General features: G+C 41.8%; 1 protein-coding gene across 8 annotated transcripts in view; it reads right to left on the reverse strand.

The window, feature by feature from the left end:
* Positions 1-416: 416 nt before the first annotated feature.
* The window catches only part of LOC121534937 (probable flap endonuclease 1 homolog), a 31378-nt gene continuing 14804 nt past the window's right edge, over positions 417-16990 (reverse strand). For 3 of the 8 annotated variants that reach the window (XM_041841566.2, XM_041841567.2, XM_041841561.2), the window contains exons 2-12: positions 16371-16464; positions 15887-16002; positions 15433-15574; positions 13224-13380; positions 12762-12869; positions 12440-12584; positions 12205-12290; positions 12025-12111; positions 11623-11784; positions 1975-2072; positions 417-1659 (exon numbers count right to left, since the gene is read on the reverse strand). In XM_041841566.2, the coding sequence (XP_041697500.2) occupies positions 1600-1659; positions 1975-2072; positions 11623-11784; positions 12025-12111; positions 12205-12290; positions 12440-12584; positions 12762-12869; positions 13224-13380; positions 15433-15574; positions 15887-16002; positions 16371-16424 (1215 nt within the window). In that variant the 5' untranslated portion in view covers positions 16425-16464 and the 3' untranslated portion in view covers positions 417-1599. Of the gene's footprint in view, positions 1660-1974; positions 2073-11622; positions 11785-12024; positions 12112-12204; positions 12291-12439; positions 12585-12761; positions 12870-13223; positions 13381-15432; positions 15575-15886; positions 16003-16370; positions 16465-16990 lie in introns of those variants that run through there. The other 5 variants (XM_041841562.2, XM_041841564.2, XM_041841563.2 and 2 more) reach the window with 5 other exon arrangements.

The raw sequence follows: 16990 nt of genomic DNA on the forward strand, positions 1-16990 counted from the left end.
GCTGCCAAAGGTGAATCAAGAACGTACTGAGTAAAGGGTCTAAATACTTATGTAAATGTATTTTAATTATTATTATTATTTTTATACATTTCTATAAACCTGTTTTTGCTTTGTAATTATGGGGTATTGTGTGTAGATTGAAAAAAACACAAACAATTGGATCAATTTTTAGAATAAGGCTGTAACGTAATAAAATGTGGAAAAAGTGAAGTGGTCTGAATACTTTCCGAATGCCCTGTATATAGGCCTATCACGGTCGCAAGGCATATGAACTAACAGGTTATAGAGCAAACAACGCAATTATCACAACACATAGGTTGTAATACTGCTTTTTTTTGGCTTCCCCTGTGATTTTACCCATGCACATTTAGGGAACAGGGATAGGGAATTCTAAATGAATTTTTTTAAATCAAGAGCAAATTGTAGTTAAAAATCTTTAATATTTATACATATATTTATTTATGTACACATTGACTTACATATTCCTGTAATGGTGAGTAACATGATTAAATTCATTAAAAGTGATTGGGTGCCACAAGTAACCATTTCTCCAAATAAAAAATAACTTCTCAGCTGTTTTTACACACATGCGGGTCACATTACATGGAGAGGGCTCGCTTTGAGCATTAGAACCTTAATATCTATTCCCTACTCTCCTTCCCTCTGTTTTTGTGCTGTAGTAGACACCTGCCTGTTGTCATAACTACTAGTGCTGGAGTCTGGGGTCTCATGCCTCATGTTTTATAGCAGGTAATTTGTTCCTTTTCAAATGGACTCTTACCTATCTAACGTTAGTGTGTTGGGCTGTTGTTACACTTTGACTTATCCTAGTAACAAGTAAAAAAAAGATTAAAGGGTAAAAGACCTGGGTTGTATTCAAGGTTATCCAACGGTTTTGTCAACCGTTAGGCAAAATGCTGTCGCGACGCCTTGGGATAGCACTATGGTGTTTTGAGCTCAATAAGAACATGGTTATGTTCAGTAATAGTGGCTTTAATTATGCACCAAATAAAAGTCCCTTTCCGGATGCCATACCTACAGGCAGAGGCGTCATGCCAATTGAAACCATTACACAATAGATTGTTTCTTTTACACAGAATTAAATTATACTGAATTTGGCCAATAGTGCCCCCTCAAATAGAATTAGGTGCATGACTCCTCTGCCAGCCTGATTATTCACCAACATCTAATCCTCATCGTTCGAGGCAAAAAATCTTTACGTTACCTCAGTTCCCTCCTAGACTTGTATACGACCCTGTTAGTTATCCTATAAACCCACTGGTAGAAACATAGTGGCACATCCACAATGTTGCCCAACCACGTCGAGTCCTTACTATACCTTGTATTTTAACGTGATTACAAATGCCGATATGCACAATAAAGAGCTGTCAAACATAACAAAAAAATAAATGTATAGAGAACGTATTTAGTCCAAGGGCATCATTCCATGGCAGTCCCAAATCCCATAGTCCTTTATAGTGTCGTAAACTAAGCTTTTAATAAATTCAGAGTTTCAGAAATGTACTGTCACATCACAGGGTGTGACGGAATCGGTGCTGCATGCTTCCCTCTGGTGGAGTTGACGGGGTGGGAGGCGCACTACAGGAAGGGGTTGGTGGATGAGCCTCCAGTGGGGTAGGGTCCAGCCAGGGCTCCCGCCTGGTTGAAAACAAATGGTTATTCAATATCGTAAAATAACATGACTATCAGCATGACTTCCAAACTCATCCATGAAGTTAGCAGAGAGCGAGGCTGCATGGGTGACCAACCACATAGCTGTTTTTACATTGGACCCATGCAGAAGATGCATGTGTAAGTCAATTGCATGTGTTCAGACTTGTATTTGTTGGTCACAAAGTCAGGCACAAAGTGTTTCACACTTGTATTACAAGTATTACTATTAAAAGAGCACAATGCATCCTTCGGTCCCGCAACAAGATCTGGAAACACACACATAAGCTACTAGACGCTCACCATGAATGGGTTATTGGCCATCCCCGGCCCAGCCATGGGCTGCCCAAAGGGGGTCATGGAGGGCTTGGTCTGCCCGTAGACTGGGTATCCACCAGGGCCTGTCCATGCAGAGAAAAAACAGATTAGGCTGAATGGTCTATTTAACCATTTAACTTTAGTTGTGGAGTGGATTGTAACAACGGTAAATGTAATAACTTTTCTATTTGTAATAAAACACACATATATACAGTGGGGGAAAAAAGTATTTAGTCAGCCACCAATTGTGCAAGTTCTCCCACTTAAAAAGATGAGAGAGGCCTGTCATTTTCATCATAGGTACACGTCAACTATGACAGACAAAATGAGGAAAAAAAATCCAGAAAATCACATTGTAGGATTTGTTATGAATTTCTTTGCAAATTATGGTGGAAAATAAGTATTTGGTCAATAACAAAAGTTTCTCAATACTTTGTTATATACCCTTTGTTGGCAATGACACAGGTAAAACGTTTTCTGTAAGTCTTCACAAGGTTTTCACACACTGTTGCTGGTATTTTGGCCCATTCCTCCATGCAGATCTCCTCTAGAGCAGTGCTGTTTTGGGGCTGTCGCTGGGCAACACGGACTTTCAACTCCCTCCAAAGATTTTCTATGGGGTTGAGATCTGGAGACTGGCTAGGCCACTCCAGGACCTTGAAATGCTTCTTACGAAGCCACTCCGTTGCCCAGGCGGTGTGTTTGGGATCATTGTCATGCTGAAAGACCCAGCCACGTTTCATCTTCAATGCCCTTGCTGATGGAAGGAGGTTTTCACTCAAAATCTCACGATACATGGCCCCATTCATTCTTTCCTTTACACGGATCAGTCGTCCTGGTCCCTTTGCAGAAAAAACAGCCCCAAAGCATGATGTTTCCACCACCATGCTTCACAGTAGGTATGGTGGTCTTTGGATGCAACTCAGCATTCTTTGTCCTCCAAACACGACGAGTTGAGTTTTTACCAAAAAGTTCTATTTTGGTTTCATCTGACCATATGACATTCTCCCAATCCTCTTCTGGATCATCCAAATGCACTCTAGCAAACTTCAGACGGGCCTGGACATGTACTGGCTTAAGCAGGGGGGACACGTCTGGCACTGCAGGATTTGAGTCCCTGGCGGCGTAGTGTGTTACTGATGGTAGGCTTTGTTACTTTGGTGCCAGCTCTCTGCAGGTCATTCACTAGGTCCCCCCGTGTGGTTCTGGGATTTTTGCTCACCGTTCTTGTGATCATTTTGACCCCTCACGGGGTGAGCTCTTGCGTGGAGCCCCAGATCGAGGGAGATTATCAGTGGTCTTGTATGTTTTCCATTTCCTAATAATTGCTCCCACAGTTGATTTCTTCAAACCAAGCTGCTTACCTATTGCAGATTCAGTCTTCCCAGCCTGGTGCAGGTCTACAATTGTGTTTCTGGTGTCCTTTGACAGCTCTTTGGTCTTGGCCATAGTGGAGTTTGGAGTGTGACTGTTTGAGGTTGTGGACAGGTGTCTTTTATACTGATAACAAGTTCAAACAGGTGCCATTAATACAGGTAACGAGTGGAGGACAGAGGAGCCTCTTAAAGAAGAAGTTACAGGTCTGTGAGAGCCAGAAATCTTGCTTGTTTGTAGGTGACCAAATACTTATTTTCCATCATAATTTGCAAATAAATTCATTAAAAATCCTACAATGTGATTTTCTGGAAAAAAATTCTCAATGTCTGTCATAGTTGACGTGTACCTATGATGAAAATTAAGTGGGAGAACTTGCACAATTGGTGGCTGACTAAATACATGTTTTCCCCACTGTATATATTTTTTAATAAACCTGGTAAATGTAATAACTTGCCAGTAAACTTAATTAAAATGTTGAATGGTAAACTTTACTTTTTCAGCTAAATTGTAATAAGTTATTACATTAACCGGTGGTTATGATATTAACTGGTGAGTAACAACTTTATGAATAATCTAATAACTTCAACCAATCATGTGATAACATACCTAAATCAATGTTTTTATGTACTACTACTCTCAATTTGATGCACATACCACCTACTCCCAATCACAATACAAACAAACTCATGCACATCATACAGGAATACATAGACACTCACAAGCACACATTGAAATGTACACACATGCATAGTCTCACCACACACACACACACAAACGGGTAACACTTCATTTGATCATTATTAAATCAAGCTAATTATGTTATCCGGTGGTTATTATGTTATCAGGTCAGTAGCAACTTTTTTTAATGAATAACAAGAACTTCAACTGATCATGTAATAACAATGTTTGTGTTATTTCTATTATTGTGATGGACATGGAATAGTCCCAAAAGTGCAAAACCCATCAATCCGGCACTCGAGGCAGGCTCAAGCAAACACTCAAAAGTATTTGAACGATTTCAAAGCTGTTTGGCAGATCTGGATGGCACCAGGGCAATTGGTGTCAAATTAACACCTTGGTTTCAGTTCAGCAGAGGCTATCAAAGTTGTGTGCTGCGCAGAACTAACCCAGTCAGTAACACCAGCAACCATCCAGCTCAATTCAACTATACTGAACAAAAATATAAAAGTGCAACATGTTGGTCCCATGTTTTGAGCGCTGAAATAAAAGATCCCAGAAATGTTCCATACGCACAAAAAGCTTATTTCTCAAAATAAGTATGCCCAAATTTGTTTACATCCCTGTTAGTGAGCATTTCTCCTTTGCCAAGATAGTCCATCCACCTGACAGGTGTGGCATATCAAGAAGCTGATTAAACAGCATGATCATTACACAGGTGCACCTTGTGCTGGGGACAATAAAAGGCCACTCTAAAATGTGCAGTTGTGTGTCACACAACGCCACAGATGCCGATTGCACGCTCCCTCAACTTGACATGCTGACTGCAGGAATGTCCACCAGAGCTGATGCCAGAGAATTTAATGTTATTTTCTCTACCATAAGGCGCCTTCAACGTCGTTTTAGAGAATTTGGCAGTACGTCCAACCTGCCTCACACCCACAGACCATGCCAGCCCAGGACCTCCACATCCGGCTTCTTCACCTGCGGGATTGTCTAAGAACAGCTAGCTGGACAGCTGATGAAACTGTGGGTTTGCACAACCGAAGAATTTCTGCACAAAACGTCTCAGGGAAGATCATCTGCGTGCTAGTCGTCCTCACCAGGGTCTTGACATGACTGCAGTTCAGAGTCGTAACCAACTTCAGTGGGCAAATGCTCACCTTTGATGGCCACTGGCACGCTGGAGAAGTGTGCTCTTCACAGATGAATCCCAGTTTCAACTGTACTGGGCAGATGGCAGACAGTGTGTATGGCGTCGTGTGGGTGAGCGGTTTGCTGATGTCAACGTTGTGAACAGCGTGCCCCATGGTGGCGGTGGGGTTATGGTATGGGCAAGCATAAGCTACGGACAACGAACACAATTGCATTTTATCGATGGCAATTTGAATGCAGAGAGATACCGTTAGAAGATCCTGAGGCCCATTGTCGTGCCATTCATCCGCCGCCATAACCTCATGTTTCAGCATGATAATGCACGGCCCCATGTCGCAAGGGTCTGTACACAATTCCTGGAAGCTGAAAATGTCCCAGTTCTTCCATGGCCTGCATTCTCACCAGACATGTCACCCATTGAGCATGTTTGGGATGCTCTGGATCGACAGCGTGTTCCAGTTCCCGCCAATATAACACAATGTCGCACAGCCATTAAAGAGTAGGACAACATTCCACAAGCAACAATCAACAGCCTGATAAACTCTATGCGAAGGAGATGTGTCACGCTGCAAGAGACAAATGGTGGTCACACCAGATACTGACTGGTTTTCTGATCCACGCCTCTACCTTTTTTTTAAGGTCTCTGTGACCAACAGATGCATATCTGTATTCCCAGTCATGTGAAATCCATAGATTATAATAATAATAATAATAATAATAATAATAATAAGCCATTTAGCAGACGCTTTTATCCAAAGCGACTTACAATCATGCGTGCATAAATTTTTTTTGTGTATGGGTGGTCCCGGGGATCGAACCCACTACCTTGGCGTTACAAGCGCCGTGCTCTACCAGCTGAGCTACAGAGGACCACTGATCATGAGAACGGTGAGGAATCAGCCCAGAACTACACGGTAGGATCTTGTCAATGATCTCAAGGCAGCTGGGACCATAGTCACCAAGAAAACAATTTGTAACACACCAAGCCGTGAAGGACTGAAATCCTGCAGCGCCCGCAAGGTCCCCCTGCTCAAGAAAGCACATATACAGGCCCGTCTGAAGTTTGCCAATGAACATCTGACTGTTTCAGAGGAGACCTGGGTGAAAGTATTGTGGTCAGATGAGACCAAAATCGAGCTCTTTGGCATCAACTCGCCGTGTTTGGAGGAGGAGGAATGCTGCCTATGACCCCAAGCACACCATCCCCACCGTCAAACATGGAGGTGGAAACATGATGCTTTGGGGGTGTTTTTCTGCTAAGGGGACAGGACAACTTCACCGCATCAAAGGGACGATGGACGGGGCCATGTACCGTCAAATCTTGGGTGAGAACCTCCAGCATGACAATGACCCAAAACACACGGCCAAGGCAACAAAGGAGTGGCTCAAGAAGAAGCACATTAAGATCCTGGAGTGGCCTAGCCAGTCTCCAGACCTTAATCCCATAGAAAATCTGTGGAGGGAGCTGAAGGTTCGAGTTGCCAAACGTCAGCCTCGAAACCTTAATGACTTGGAGAAGATCTGCAAAGAGGAGTGGGACAAAATCCCTCCTGAGATGTGTGCAAACCTGGTGGCTAACTACAAGAAACGTCTGACCTCTGTGATTGCCAACAAGGGTTTTGCCACCAAGTACTAAGTCATGTTTTGCAGAGGGGTCAAATACGTAATTCCCTCATCAAAATGCAAATCAATTTACAACACCTTTAACATGCGTCCCTCTGGACCCCGTCGCTGCCACTCTGTCTCTCACTGTTCAAACAAACCCACCATTAAAATTATAGACTGATCATGTCCCTGTCAGTGGGCAAATGTCAAATACTTTTTTCCCCTCACTGTATAAACCAAAATATGAACGTAATAAACAAGACATATCCACACTGCGGGTGGTTTACTTGCTTCAAGTTGCTTTTAAGGAAGCCACGGTTACACACAGTGAATGCACACCAATATTGTACAATGCTGCTAGTGAAGATGTGTCAATCTGCTGTTTTACATATCAGAACAAAAAACTTTATATAAACACAAATTAGTACAAGATGTGATCAAGGTTGGAGTTGAAAGGGTTAGAATCAAAATTATATTTTCAGGGATGATTCGACACCATTTACATTGTAAATTGTGGTAGAATGATCTGATTACAGTCTTATAAGCGTGTTACACTTGTTGAAGCTAATTTACAATGGTACTGTAGTCTCTTACCTTACAATAAACCATCTGTTCCTGTCCATACTACCAAGTGCTTCAATAACACTTAAGAAATACCAATGATTAGGGCCTAATGTATTTCAATTGATTGATTTCCTTATATGAACTGTAACTCAGTCAAATCTATGAAATTGTTGCATGTTGCGTTTATATTTTTGTTCAGTGTAGATATTTATATTTTGAAGATTACATATGATTGATGCTTTAAGTGGTATGAAGGTTATGATGGGGTTATGAATGATTTCAACACACCAAACACAGAACAGGGTCAGCCTTGCCCTTGTAGCAGGGGGCAAAGGGCCTTACTCATGGCCACCAAGGCAGTAGGGGATAGCACCTGAAAAGTGATGTAGGTGTAATTAAACTTGCCTACGTTTAAGCTTAGCAGGGTAACACAGTCTTGTGGCCTGCAGGAGACCTAGGTTAGACACCATTCTGTCCCATTGGTGCTGTGACATGGATAGATATCTGTGATTAGGTGAAATGGTTGGTGGACTGTAACAAAGGTAGTTCTGTAAACCATGCTTGAGGCTATACATTGTTTGGAGTATGGCGTAAAACAATCTTATGTTATGATGGGGTAAGCATATGAAGCATAAATAAATAAGTTATATTGTTCAACAACATTCAGAATCATTCAAAAATGACATTTACAGTGCATTCAGAAAGTATTCAGACCCCTTGACTTTTTCCACATTTTGTTATGTTACAGCCTTATTCTAAAATGGATTAAATTCTTTTTTTTCCCTTCATCAATCTACACACAATACCCCATAATGACAAAGCGAAAACAGGTTTAGACATTTTTCCAAATGTATTAAAAACAAAAAACAGAAATACCTTATTTACATAAGTATTCAGACCCTTTGCTTTGAGACTCGAAATTGAGCTCAGGTGCATCCTGTTTCCATTCATCATCTATTGATCATCCTTGAGATGTTTCTACAACTTGACAGGAGTCCACCTGTGGTAAATTCAATGGATTGGACATGATTTGGAAAGGCACACACCTGTCGATATAAGGTCCCACAGTTGACAGTGCATGTCAGAGCAAAAACCAAGCCATGAGGTCGAAGGAATTGTCCGAAGAGCTCCGAGACAGGATTGTGTCGAGGCATTGACCTGGGGAAGGGTACCAAACTATTTCTGCAGCATTGAATGTCCCCAAGAACATAGTGGCCTCCATCATTCTTAAATGGAAAAAGTTTGGAACCACCAAGACATCTTCCTAGAGCTGGGGGGGAACGGCCTTGGTCAGGGAGGTGACCAAGAACCCGATGGTCACTCTGATAGAGCTCCAGAGTTCCTCTGTGGAGATGGGAGAACCTTCCAGAAGGACAACCATCTCTGCTGCACTCCACCAATCAGGCCTTTATGGTAGAGTGGCCAGGCAGAAGCCACTCCTCAGTAAAAGGCACATGACAGCCCGCTTGGAGTTTGCCAAAAGGCACCTAAAGGACTCAGACCATGAGCAACAAGATTCTCTGGTCTGATGAAACCAATATTGAACTCTTTGGCCTGAATGCCAAGCGTCACGTCTGGAGGAAACCTGCCACCATTCCTACGGTGAAGCATGGTGGTGGCAGCATCATGCTGTGGGATGTTTTTCAGAGGCAGGGACTGGGAGACTAGTCAGGATTGAGGGAAAGATGAACAGAGCAAAGTACAGAGATTATTGATGAAAACCTGCTCCAGAGCGCTCAGGACCTCAGACTGGGGCGAAGGTTCACCTTCCAACAGGAGAACGACCCTTAGCACACAGCCAAGACAACGCAGGAGTGGCTTCGGGATAAGTCTCTGAATGTCCTTGAGTGGCCCAACCAGAGCCCGGACTTGAACCCAATCGAACATCTCGAGAGACCTGAAAATAGCTGTGCAGCGATGCTCGCCTTCCAACCTGACAGAGCTTGAGAGGATCTGCAGAGAGGAATGGGAGAAACTCCCCAAATACAGGTGTGCCAAGCTTGTAGCGTCATACCCAAGAAGACTCGAGGCTGTAATCACTGCCAAAGGTGCTTAAACAAAGTACTGAGTAAAGGGTCTGAATACTTATGTAAATGTGAGATTTCTATTTTTAAACATTTCTAAAAACCTGTTTTTGCTTTGTCATTATGGGGTAGTGTGTGTAGATTGATGAGGGGAAAAAACAATCAATTTTAGAATAAGGCTGTAACAAAATGTGGAAAAAGTTAAGGGGTCTGAATACTTTCCGAACGCACTGTACATATACCCGGAATTTGATTTGGTGAAATGGTGAATATAGACAAACATAATAAAACAGAAATAATAAATTGACAAAGAATTTAGGAACCCGCACACTATAAACAGCAAAAAACGGAATACATGCACATTCATTCATTGAGATGAAGATTGAACAGCAGTAACCCAGCAAACAAGGGACGCCCTGAGGACATTCAGCGATGTTCCCATTAGGTCCCTTACATGTTTTGGCTCACTGTTATCCCTCTGACATTCTGATGGTCTCATGGGAACATTTTCTGGGGGACCTTCACCTAGTTTCCTATATGTTCCCAGGACGTCACTGAGGATCATGTCAGGACCTTCTTGGGACGTTCATTTTACTATTTCTTAGGACGTCCCATGATGGTCCCAATGGAACGTTCTCTGAGGGACCTTTTTCTAGTTCCCATTTCCCGGCGTCCCCGAGGACGTTTTTAGGACGTTCTTGCGACGTGTCATGATCCCCTGAAGCTCCCCTGGACATTCTTGGAGGTATTTGTCACGTGATCGTCCCAGGTGTCCCAAACCATTATAAGTAATGAAATGGTATGGCGGTTTTAAGGTTAGTGGTACGCTGTTCAGCTACAATAGTGTAAAAATCTTTAAATCAATGACAATATGATAACATTTGACATGATCACTTAGTACTGACTTTTCAATATGACCCCACCTGGGATTTGAACTCACGACCTCTATATTTGGGGTACACTACACATTAATTTCCTGTAATACACCTCTGCACTTAACAAAAGAGTGCCATCTGCACTGCTATTTTAATTATCAGTTGATCCAACTATTCTCTCATTGATTTCACTTATTTCAGCAATTTCAGTTTGGGTTTTCAGTATAGTTGTCTAATGTTGGTGGGGCATATTCTGTTTTAATGTTACTCCTGAATCACTATGATAAATATAATAGTTGTTCTTGAGTGTATTTTTAACTGAGCTGAGATTTACTTTGAAGTGCAAAGTGTAGGAATAGGCCTATAGGTGAAATCAGTCGATGATACAGACATGGTGGCATAGAAGGAAGATTGGAATGCTAAGAGTTCAAATCCCAGGGGAGGACATACATTACTGTATGAATAAACATACACAATGTAATATATGTCAAATTGTGTCAAATACATCATTTGAAAACACTATGTTAAAAGCACTGTTTGTGTGCGTGTGTCCCTAGCATTACCAAAAGACAAAGCTGTGAATGGATCAGTGGTTCACCAATCAGGGCCTTGATGGGCTTGGCAACAGTAACAAGGGGTGATGTGTAATGAAACTGGGGGGAGGGACGTTTGAGACAATCAGGTGACGTCCCCCGGACAAACCGGGAACTAGACAAAAACCTCCAGGGGACCATGACACAATGTCCAAAGAACGTCCTAAAAACATCCTCAGGGACGTCCCCGAGACCAACCGGGAACTAGACAAAACCGCCAGGGGACTATGACACAATGTCCTGGCGACCATTTTGTGACATCCCGGGGACGTCTTAACGACTCTTGTTTGCAGGGAACTATTGTAGATTACATGTTTAATACTAGGGCCTACAGATTCATTCAGGACTTTTTTTTTTATCAGTGTGTGTGTGTGTGTGTGTGTGACTGTGCATACATTGGTTGAAGTTATTACATTATTCTTTAAATAAGTTGTTACTCACCAGTTAATGTAATAACTATTACATTTAGCAGAAAAAGTTATTACGTGTAACGTTCAACATTTTATTACGATTACCAGCAAGTTATTACATTTACTGGGTTTATTAAATAAAAAAATCTAAAAGTTATTACAAATAGAAACGTTTTTACATTTACCGTTACAGGGATACTAGCCAGAAATACGACCTTTGTTTATAGCGCAGGCTCACAAGAAAATTCTAAACATTTGGTGAGTCACAACACAATATTTTGCTTTGAAGTAAAGTCCAAACGATATTGTGATATGGGTGAGACTACTAAGGAGGAGAGGGCACACTACTTACCATTGGGTTGCTGGGGGTGGTAGGCCCCCGACTGGGGGTAAGGGCAGGGGGCCTGGCCTGGGAAGGGCTGCTGGAAGGTCCCACTGAAACTGGTTGGGAGGCAGTAAGTGGAGGGGTTCCCAAAGCCAGCAGGCATACTCACAGAACCTGTGCCAAACGAGGCTAGGACACACAGAGAGGGGAGGGCAGAGTGAGGACCACAAACACAGTGGCACACAAACGTACCTTTCAATGTACAGTATCTACTACAATGCCATTTCAGACAAATAGACACTCATTAACCAGCAGAGGCCCAAACATGCCCTTTAAGCATGCTTGTGTTTATACTTCTGACTTCAACCATACACACACGGTATGTATGTATGCATGCACTTTCCCGTGCTCACACACACACACACACACCTGCGGCCGGTGCTATACCATTGGTCTGGAAGGGGTTGGTGGCCATATCCGGGGCGGGGGCAACAAATGGGTTATTGGACTGGACGGCTGAAACAGGACATTACATTATGTTTTCATTACTTTTGAGGGTCACCCATTTCAGAAAACAAAGTACAGGTACGTGTAACACAATCCACTCACCTCCAAAGCCTTGCTGCACATGCATGCTGGGTAATACTGGCTGAGTCTGGGCAGGCGAGGTTCCCAACACAGCTCCAAACATATTCCTAGATTCACATAAATACATAACATGAATCAATTTGTTATCTCATTGAATCATAAAAAACAAGTTTTAGCGAGATCCAGAGGCAGTGTTAGTGTGCAAATCTAAAATGTATTTTTAGTGTCAAGTTTTGAAGTGGTGTCTGTCTCTCACCCCTGGACACTGCTCCCTGTGGGGGCCGAGGAGCTCAGCTCGTTGTCCAGCTCAGCAAGAGCAGCGTAGCGGTCCTCTGCCGAGTTGCCCAGCTGGGACGGAGCCGGTACAGCACCGGCCACCGACGGCACTGGGACACCTCGCCCTACAGAGCGCGAGAGAGACACATACACAGGGGTCAGATATATACTCATTCATGCACATGGCAATGGACATGGACACTAACACCCAAAAATAACATAACATGTTGTCCACCCTGTTGGGCTTGGAACAGATATAATGTAAATGAGAGGGTTTGTATGAGAATGGGACCCAGGGGTACCTGATGCAAAGGACTGTGAGGGGGGTGAGGTGCTGAAATGTGAAGGTACTCCAGAGTTGCCAAACGCCTCAAAGTTGGCAAAGTCGGCATTTGAGTTAACCTGAGTCGCTGCAAACCACAGAGGAGGAAACACAAAACACTGACAATGTGAGGAATGAGGAAATCATAATGGTGTTATGGTACATGGGAGGAGTGGCAAATGACAATGATTTAACACAAACATATTATAATGACGTGTGCAGTCTTATTACACTACACTCTATAACTGCTAATTTCCAAGCCCTCAAGATTTGATTGTCTCATTGAAGACAAACAATTAGAATCTACTCAATATTGGGAAACTCCTGAACTGCCATTGAAGTCAAATTTTCACTTAGTCTCTCTTTTACATTATTGCACGACTAAATGAAAATTTGACTTAAACGGAAGTTAGTTTGAGTGAAGGCCATTTCCACTCATTACCTGACTGGCTGGGGAAATTTGCAAAGTTGGCAAAGTTGGAGTTGCTGGTAGCCTGAGAGGGCGGAGCAGCAAAGATGTCTCCACCCAGGTCAGAGAGGAGGTCAAACTTCTTCTCCTGAACTATAGGATAGGCCTGGGAGCGAACCACCACTGGCGACTGGCAGAGGGAGAGGGAAAGAGATGGAAGGGCATGAGGAATGATGGTATGCTTTAAAGAAAAAGAACTGGGGACATTTGGGGTTGCACCCATTGACTTATATAAATGATTAGAGGGTTTGAATTCAATCACTTTTTGACTGCATCCCTTTTGATTTAAACAAAACTTTCTATACATGTTTGCCCATGTAAAAGATAAACGGTTGAGATGTATATCATTTAAAAGCTTACAAACAGTGTTGACAAACTATTTCATAATTTCTTGAAAAAAAAGTTAATAGAAATTGTCATTTTTAAACCTTAAACATAAATTATCTAAAAACGCATAATGTTGTACTGTAGCTTGGACCCTATTTCACATCTGATGATGTGTTGTGCCCGCCATCGGTTGAAACATGCTCTTGAATACAGGGTGGCTGTCATTTCAATCATAGAAATAGAACTCATAGAATGGACCAATCCCTTCAGACCACCACAATTAAGCTGGTACAAGTTAAATTCTAAGTTGTCCGAATTTTTTTAAATCAGTACAGTATTTAGAGCTTTTTACCCATTTTTTCTTCTCTCCACACCTATTCCTACCTTACTTGGCCAATACAAATGTGCTGTAGGACGTATATATTGAATATATATTTTCACGAATATTTCTTTATGCAATTAATTCTTTACATTTGTCTTATGTCTATTTATCAGCAAATATGTTTACAGCAAATAATTTGACAGCGCGCCTTGAGAGTCATTGTATACACGAATTTGATCTTAACCGACTTGCCTAGTTAAATAAAAGGTTAAATAAATTAAAAAAGAAGGTAAAACGTTCTGATTGCTATTTAGTATTAGAAAGAGCATATTCTGCAGTTCTCCATTTCCAAATATCACTTTTCCCAAGAATAACTGCGCTGTCCATGCATTCATGAGCACTCGCTTGTCAGTATTGCTCAGGCTACTAAGCAAAGACTAGTAACATATTAAACTTAAAATATGCTATTCTGTTTTTTTTGTTTGTTTTTTTATACATTTTCTTATTTCCAATGTTTCTTTTGACCTGCCAAAACAAAATTATAATGGATTTCTTTGTGATGGATTTAGCTCTTAAACTAAAGGTTTTTCATTTTTACTTACAGCCTAGAGAAACAGACTAATGAAAATGCTATTATGTTCATTGAGATAATCATCACTACAGACCCGGGTTCGATCCCGGGCTGTATCACAACCGGCCGTGATCGGGAGTCCAATAGGGCGGTGCACAAATTGTCCCAGCGTTGTCCGGGTTAGGGGAGGGTTTGGCCAGGGTAGGCAGTCATTGTAAATACATTTTTGTTCTTAACTGACTTGCCTAGTTAAATAAAGGTTAAATAAATACAATAAAATAAATAAAACATTCAAGTCAACATTCTCTTGAAGTGTGGACCTCCTACCATCTTTGTGGTACCATTTGAAAGTTGACATTTCCATTGTATTAATATTTTCGTACATTTATCAGCCAAAACATAACACCCACCCTGTATTCAAGAGCATGTTGTGTCTCAACAGATGGCAGGCACAACACAAAAACCTCAGATGACGTAAAATAGAGTCTAAACTACAACATATGTGAAAATCTTTTTTTTTTTTTACGCAGTTACACGTTTTTAGAAAATGTATGTAATAAAAAAATTGTTTGACAACGCTGTTTATAAACGTTCAAATGTTATCAATCTCAACAAATTATATTTTCCAGTGATGAAGACATGGATGTCTCATGGTTTGGTGGTGTATGCAAAAATGGGTCAACTTTGAGCACCATTATCTCTTGAATGTTTTGGCATTCAGGTCCAAAAAGTCACTTTGAGCACTTGTACAAATATCTATGGAAGGTTTCATTCAAATCAAAAGGGGTGCTGTCAAAAAGTGATTACGTTTAAAAAGTGATTGAATTTACCCTAGACAAAATCATGAAAAAAATGTTGCATCAGCCTAAAATGGATTTCGCCATATGTTAGGAAATGACTCAAAAGCGCATCAGCCTGAAATGTATTACGCCATATGTTAGGAAAGAAGATGGGGGAAATACCTGACGCGTTGGGGGGGTCTTGTTGAGCTGCAGGGTTTTCAGGGGCTGGATCTCCGGGGTGCTGCCTGTGCTGCTGGCTGAGGAGCCCGACTTGGAGGCCTGGGCTGTGGCTACCGTCCTAGCCTGGTCTGGAGGGACGTACCTGTGTGAACACAACCATAAATAAAAATACATCCATGGGTGGAATCGATGGGGAGTTCCCAAGGTGAAATAATTTTGACATGTAAAAATGGGCTGTTACTTGTTTTTTTTAAGGTGAATTCATAAGATTATACATTGAGAGTTCTGAGAGGGATTTCCCATTAATACATCACAATAGAAACTGTCGGATCTTCAAATCAAATCAAATTCTTCTGCTTTTGAAGATGTTCAGTTCACACAACGCAATAGAAAGCAAATGAGTGAAGCTCAGTGAACCATGAACAGATGAATGAACTGAAATGAAGCATCTCACCATCTCCTTTTCTCGTACTTTTCCTGGAGGAATTCTTTTACTTTCTGTGGTTCGTGGAAGTCTGGAACAACCAATGTTCTGTCGTCGTACAGCCCCAACCAGATGTGTTTACAAACCTAGAGGAGAGAAAGTGTTTGGGGAGAGGGCGTGGAGAAAGAGCGCGAGAGAGAAAAAGGAATGCCAATAATCTCCCTTGAGAGAAACAAAATAAACTTCAAATAAAGAAAGCAGACATGAGGAGGCAGACATGCACAAAGATACTAATCCAGTGTTTTTCCAATGCTGGTCCTGGGGACCCACAGGGTAAGCAGGCTTTTGTTCCAGCCCAATACTAACACATCTGAATCAACTAATCATCTATACCTTCAAATGAATCGGATTTGTTAGTGCTAGGCTGGAATAAAAGCCTGCACTCCCTGCAGATCCCCAGGACTAGGATTGAAGTACACATTTCTTAGTACATTACATTACTTAATGGCATTACCTCGTTGGTGTGTTTCTGTAGGAATTCAATTTCCTGTTGCGTGAAGGTGGTCATAGAGATGGACTTCACTCTGTGGGGGGGATTCAGCCCTCGTCTAGTTGGGAGTGGAGGGGTAACGATGGGGGGAATTGGTGAGTATGTATTCGGTGTCATTCAGTTTACAATGACCAGGCACAACATGACTGAACACTCACAGCTAAACTTTGCATTCACTGATATTCACTGTCAAAAGGGTCGTTCCATTTGATTTCAATCACTTTTTCACTGCACCCCTTTTGATTTGAACAAAACTTTCCATTCGTATTTGCCCATGGATGAAGTGGTCAGAAAGTGACTATTTGAACCTGAATGCCAAAACAGTTAGGAAATAGAGGTGCTCAAAGTTGACCCATTTTGCATCCATGTCTTTATCACTGGAAAAGATAAACGGTTGAGTTTCATATAATTTAAAAGCTTACAAACAGGGATGTCAAACTATGTATCCTTTAGCGGCAATTATCAAAAAACATGTCAACTCATTTTTGCATATGTTGTAGCTTAAACCATATTTTACATAATCTGAGGTGTTTGTTGTACCCGCTATCGGTTGAGACACAGCATACTGTTGAATACAGGGTGGG

This window comes from Coregonus clupeaformis, chromosome 21 (genome assembly GCF_020615455.1).
Source record: "Coregonus clupeaformis isolate EN_2021a chromosome 21, ASM2061545v1, whole genome shotgun sequence".
In the NCBI taxonomy this organism is placed as follows: Eukaryota; Metazoa; Chordata; class Actinopteri; order Salmoniformes; family Salmonidae; genus Coregonus; species Coregonus clupeaformis.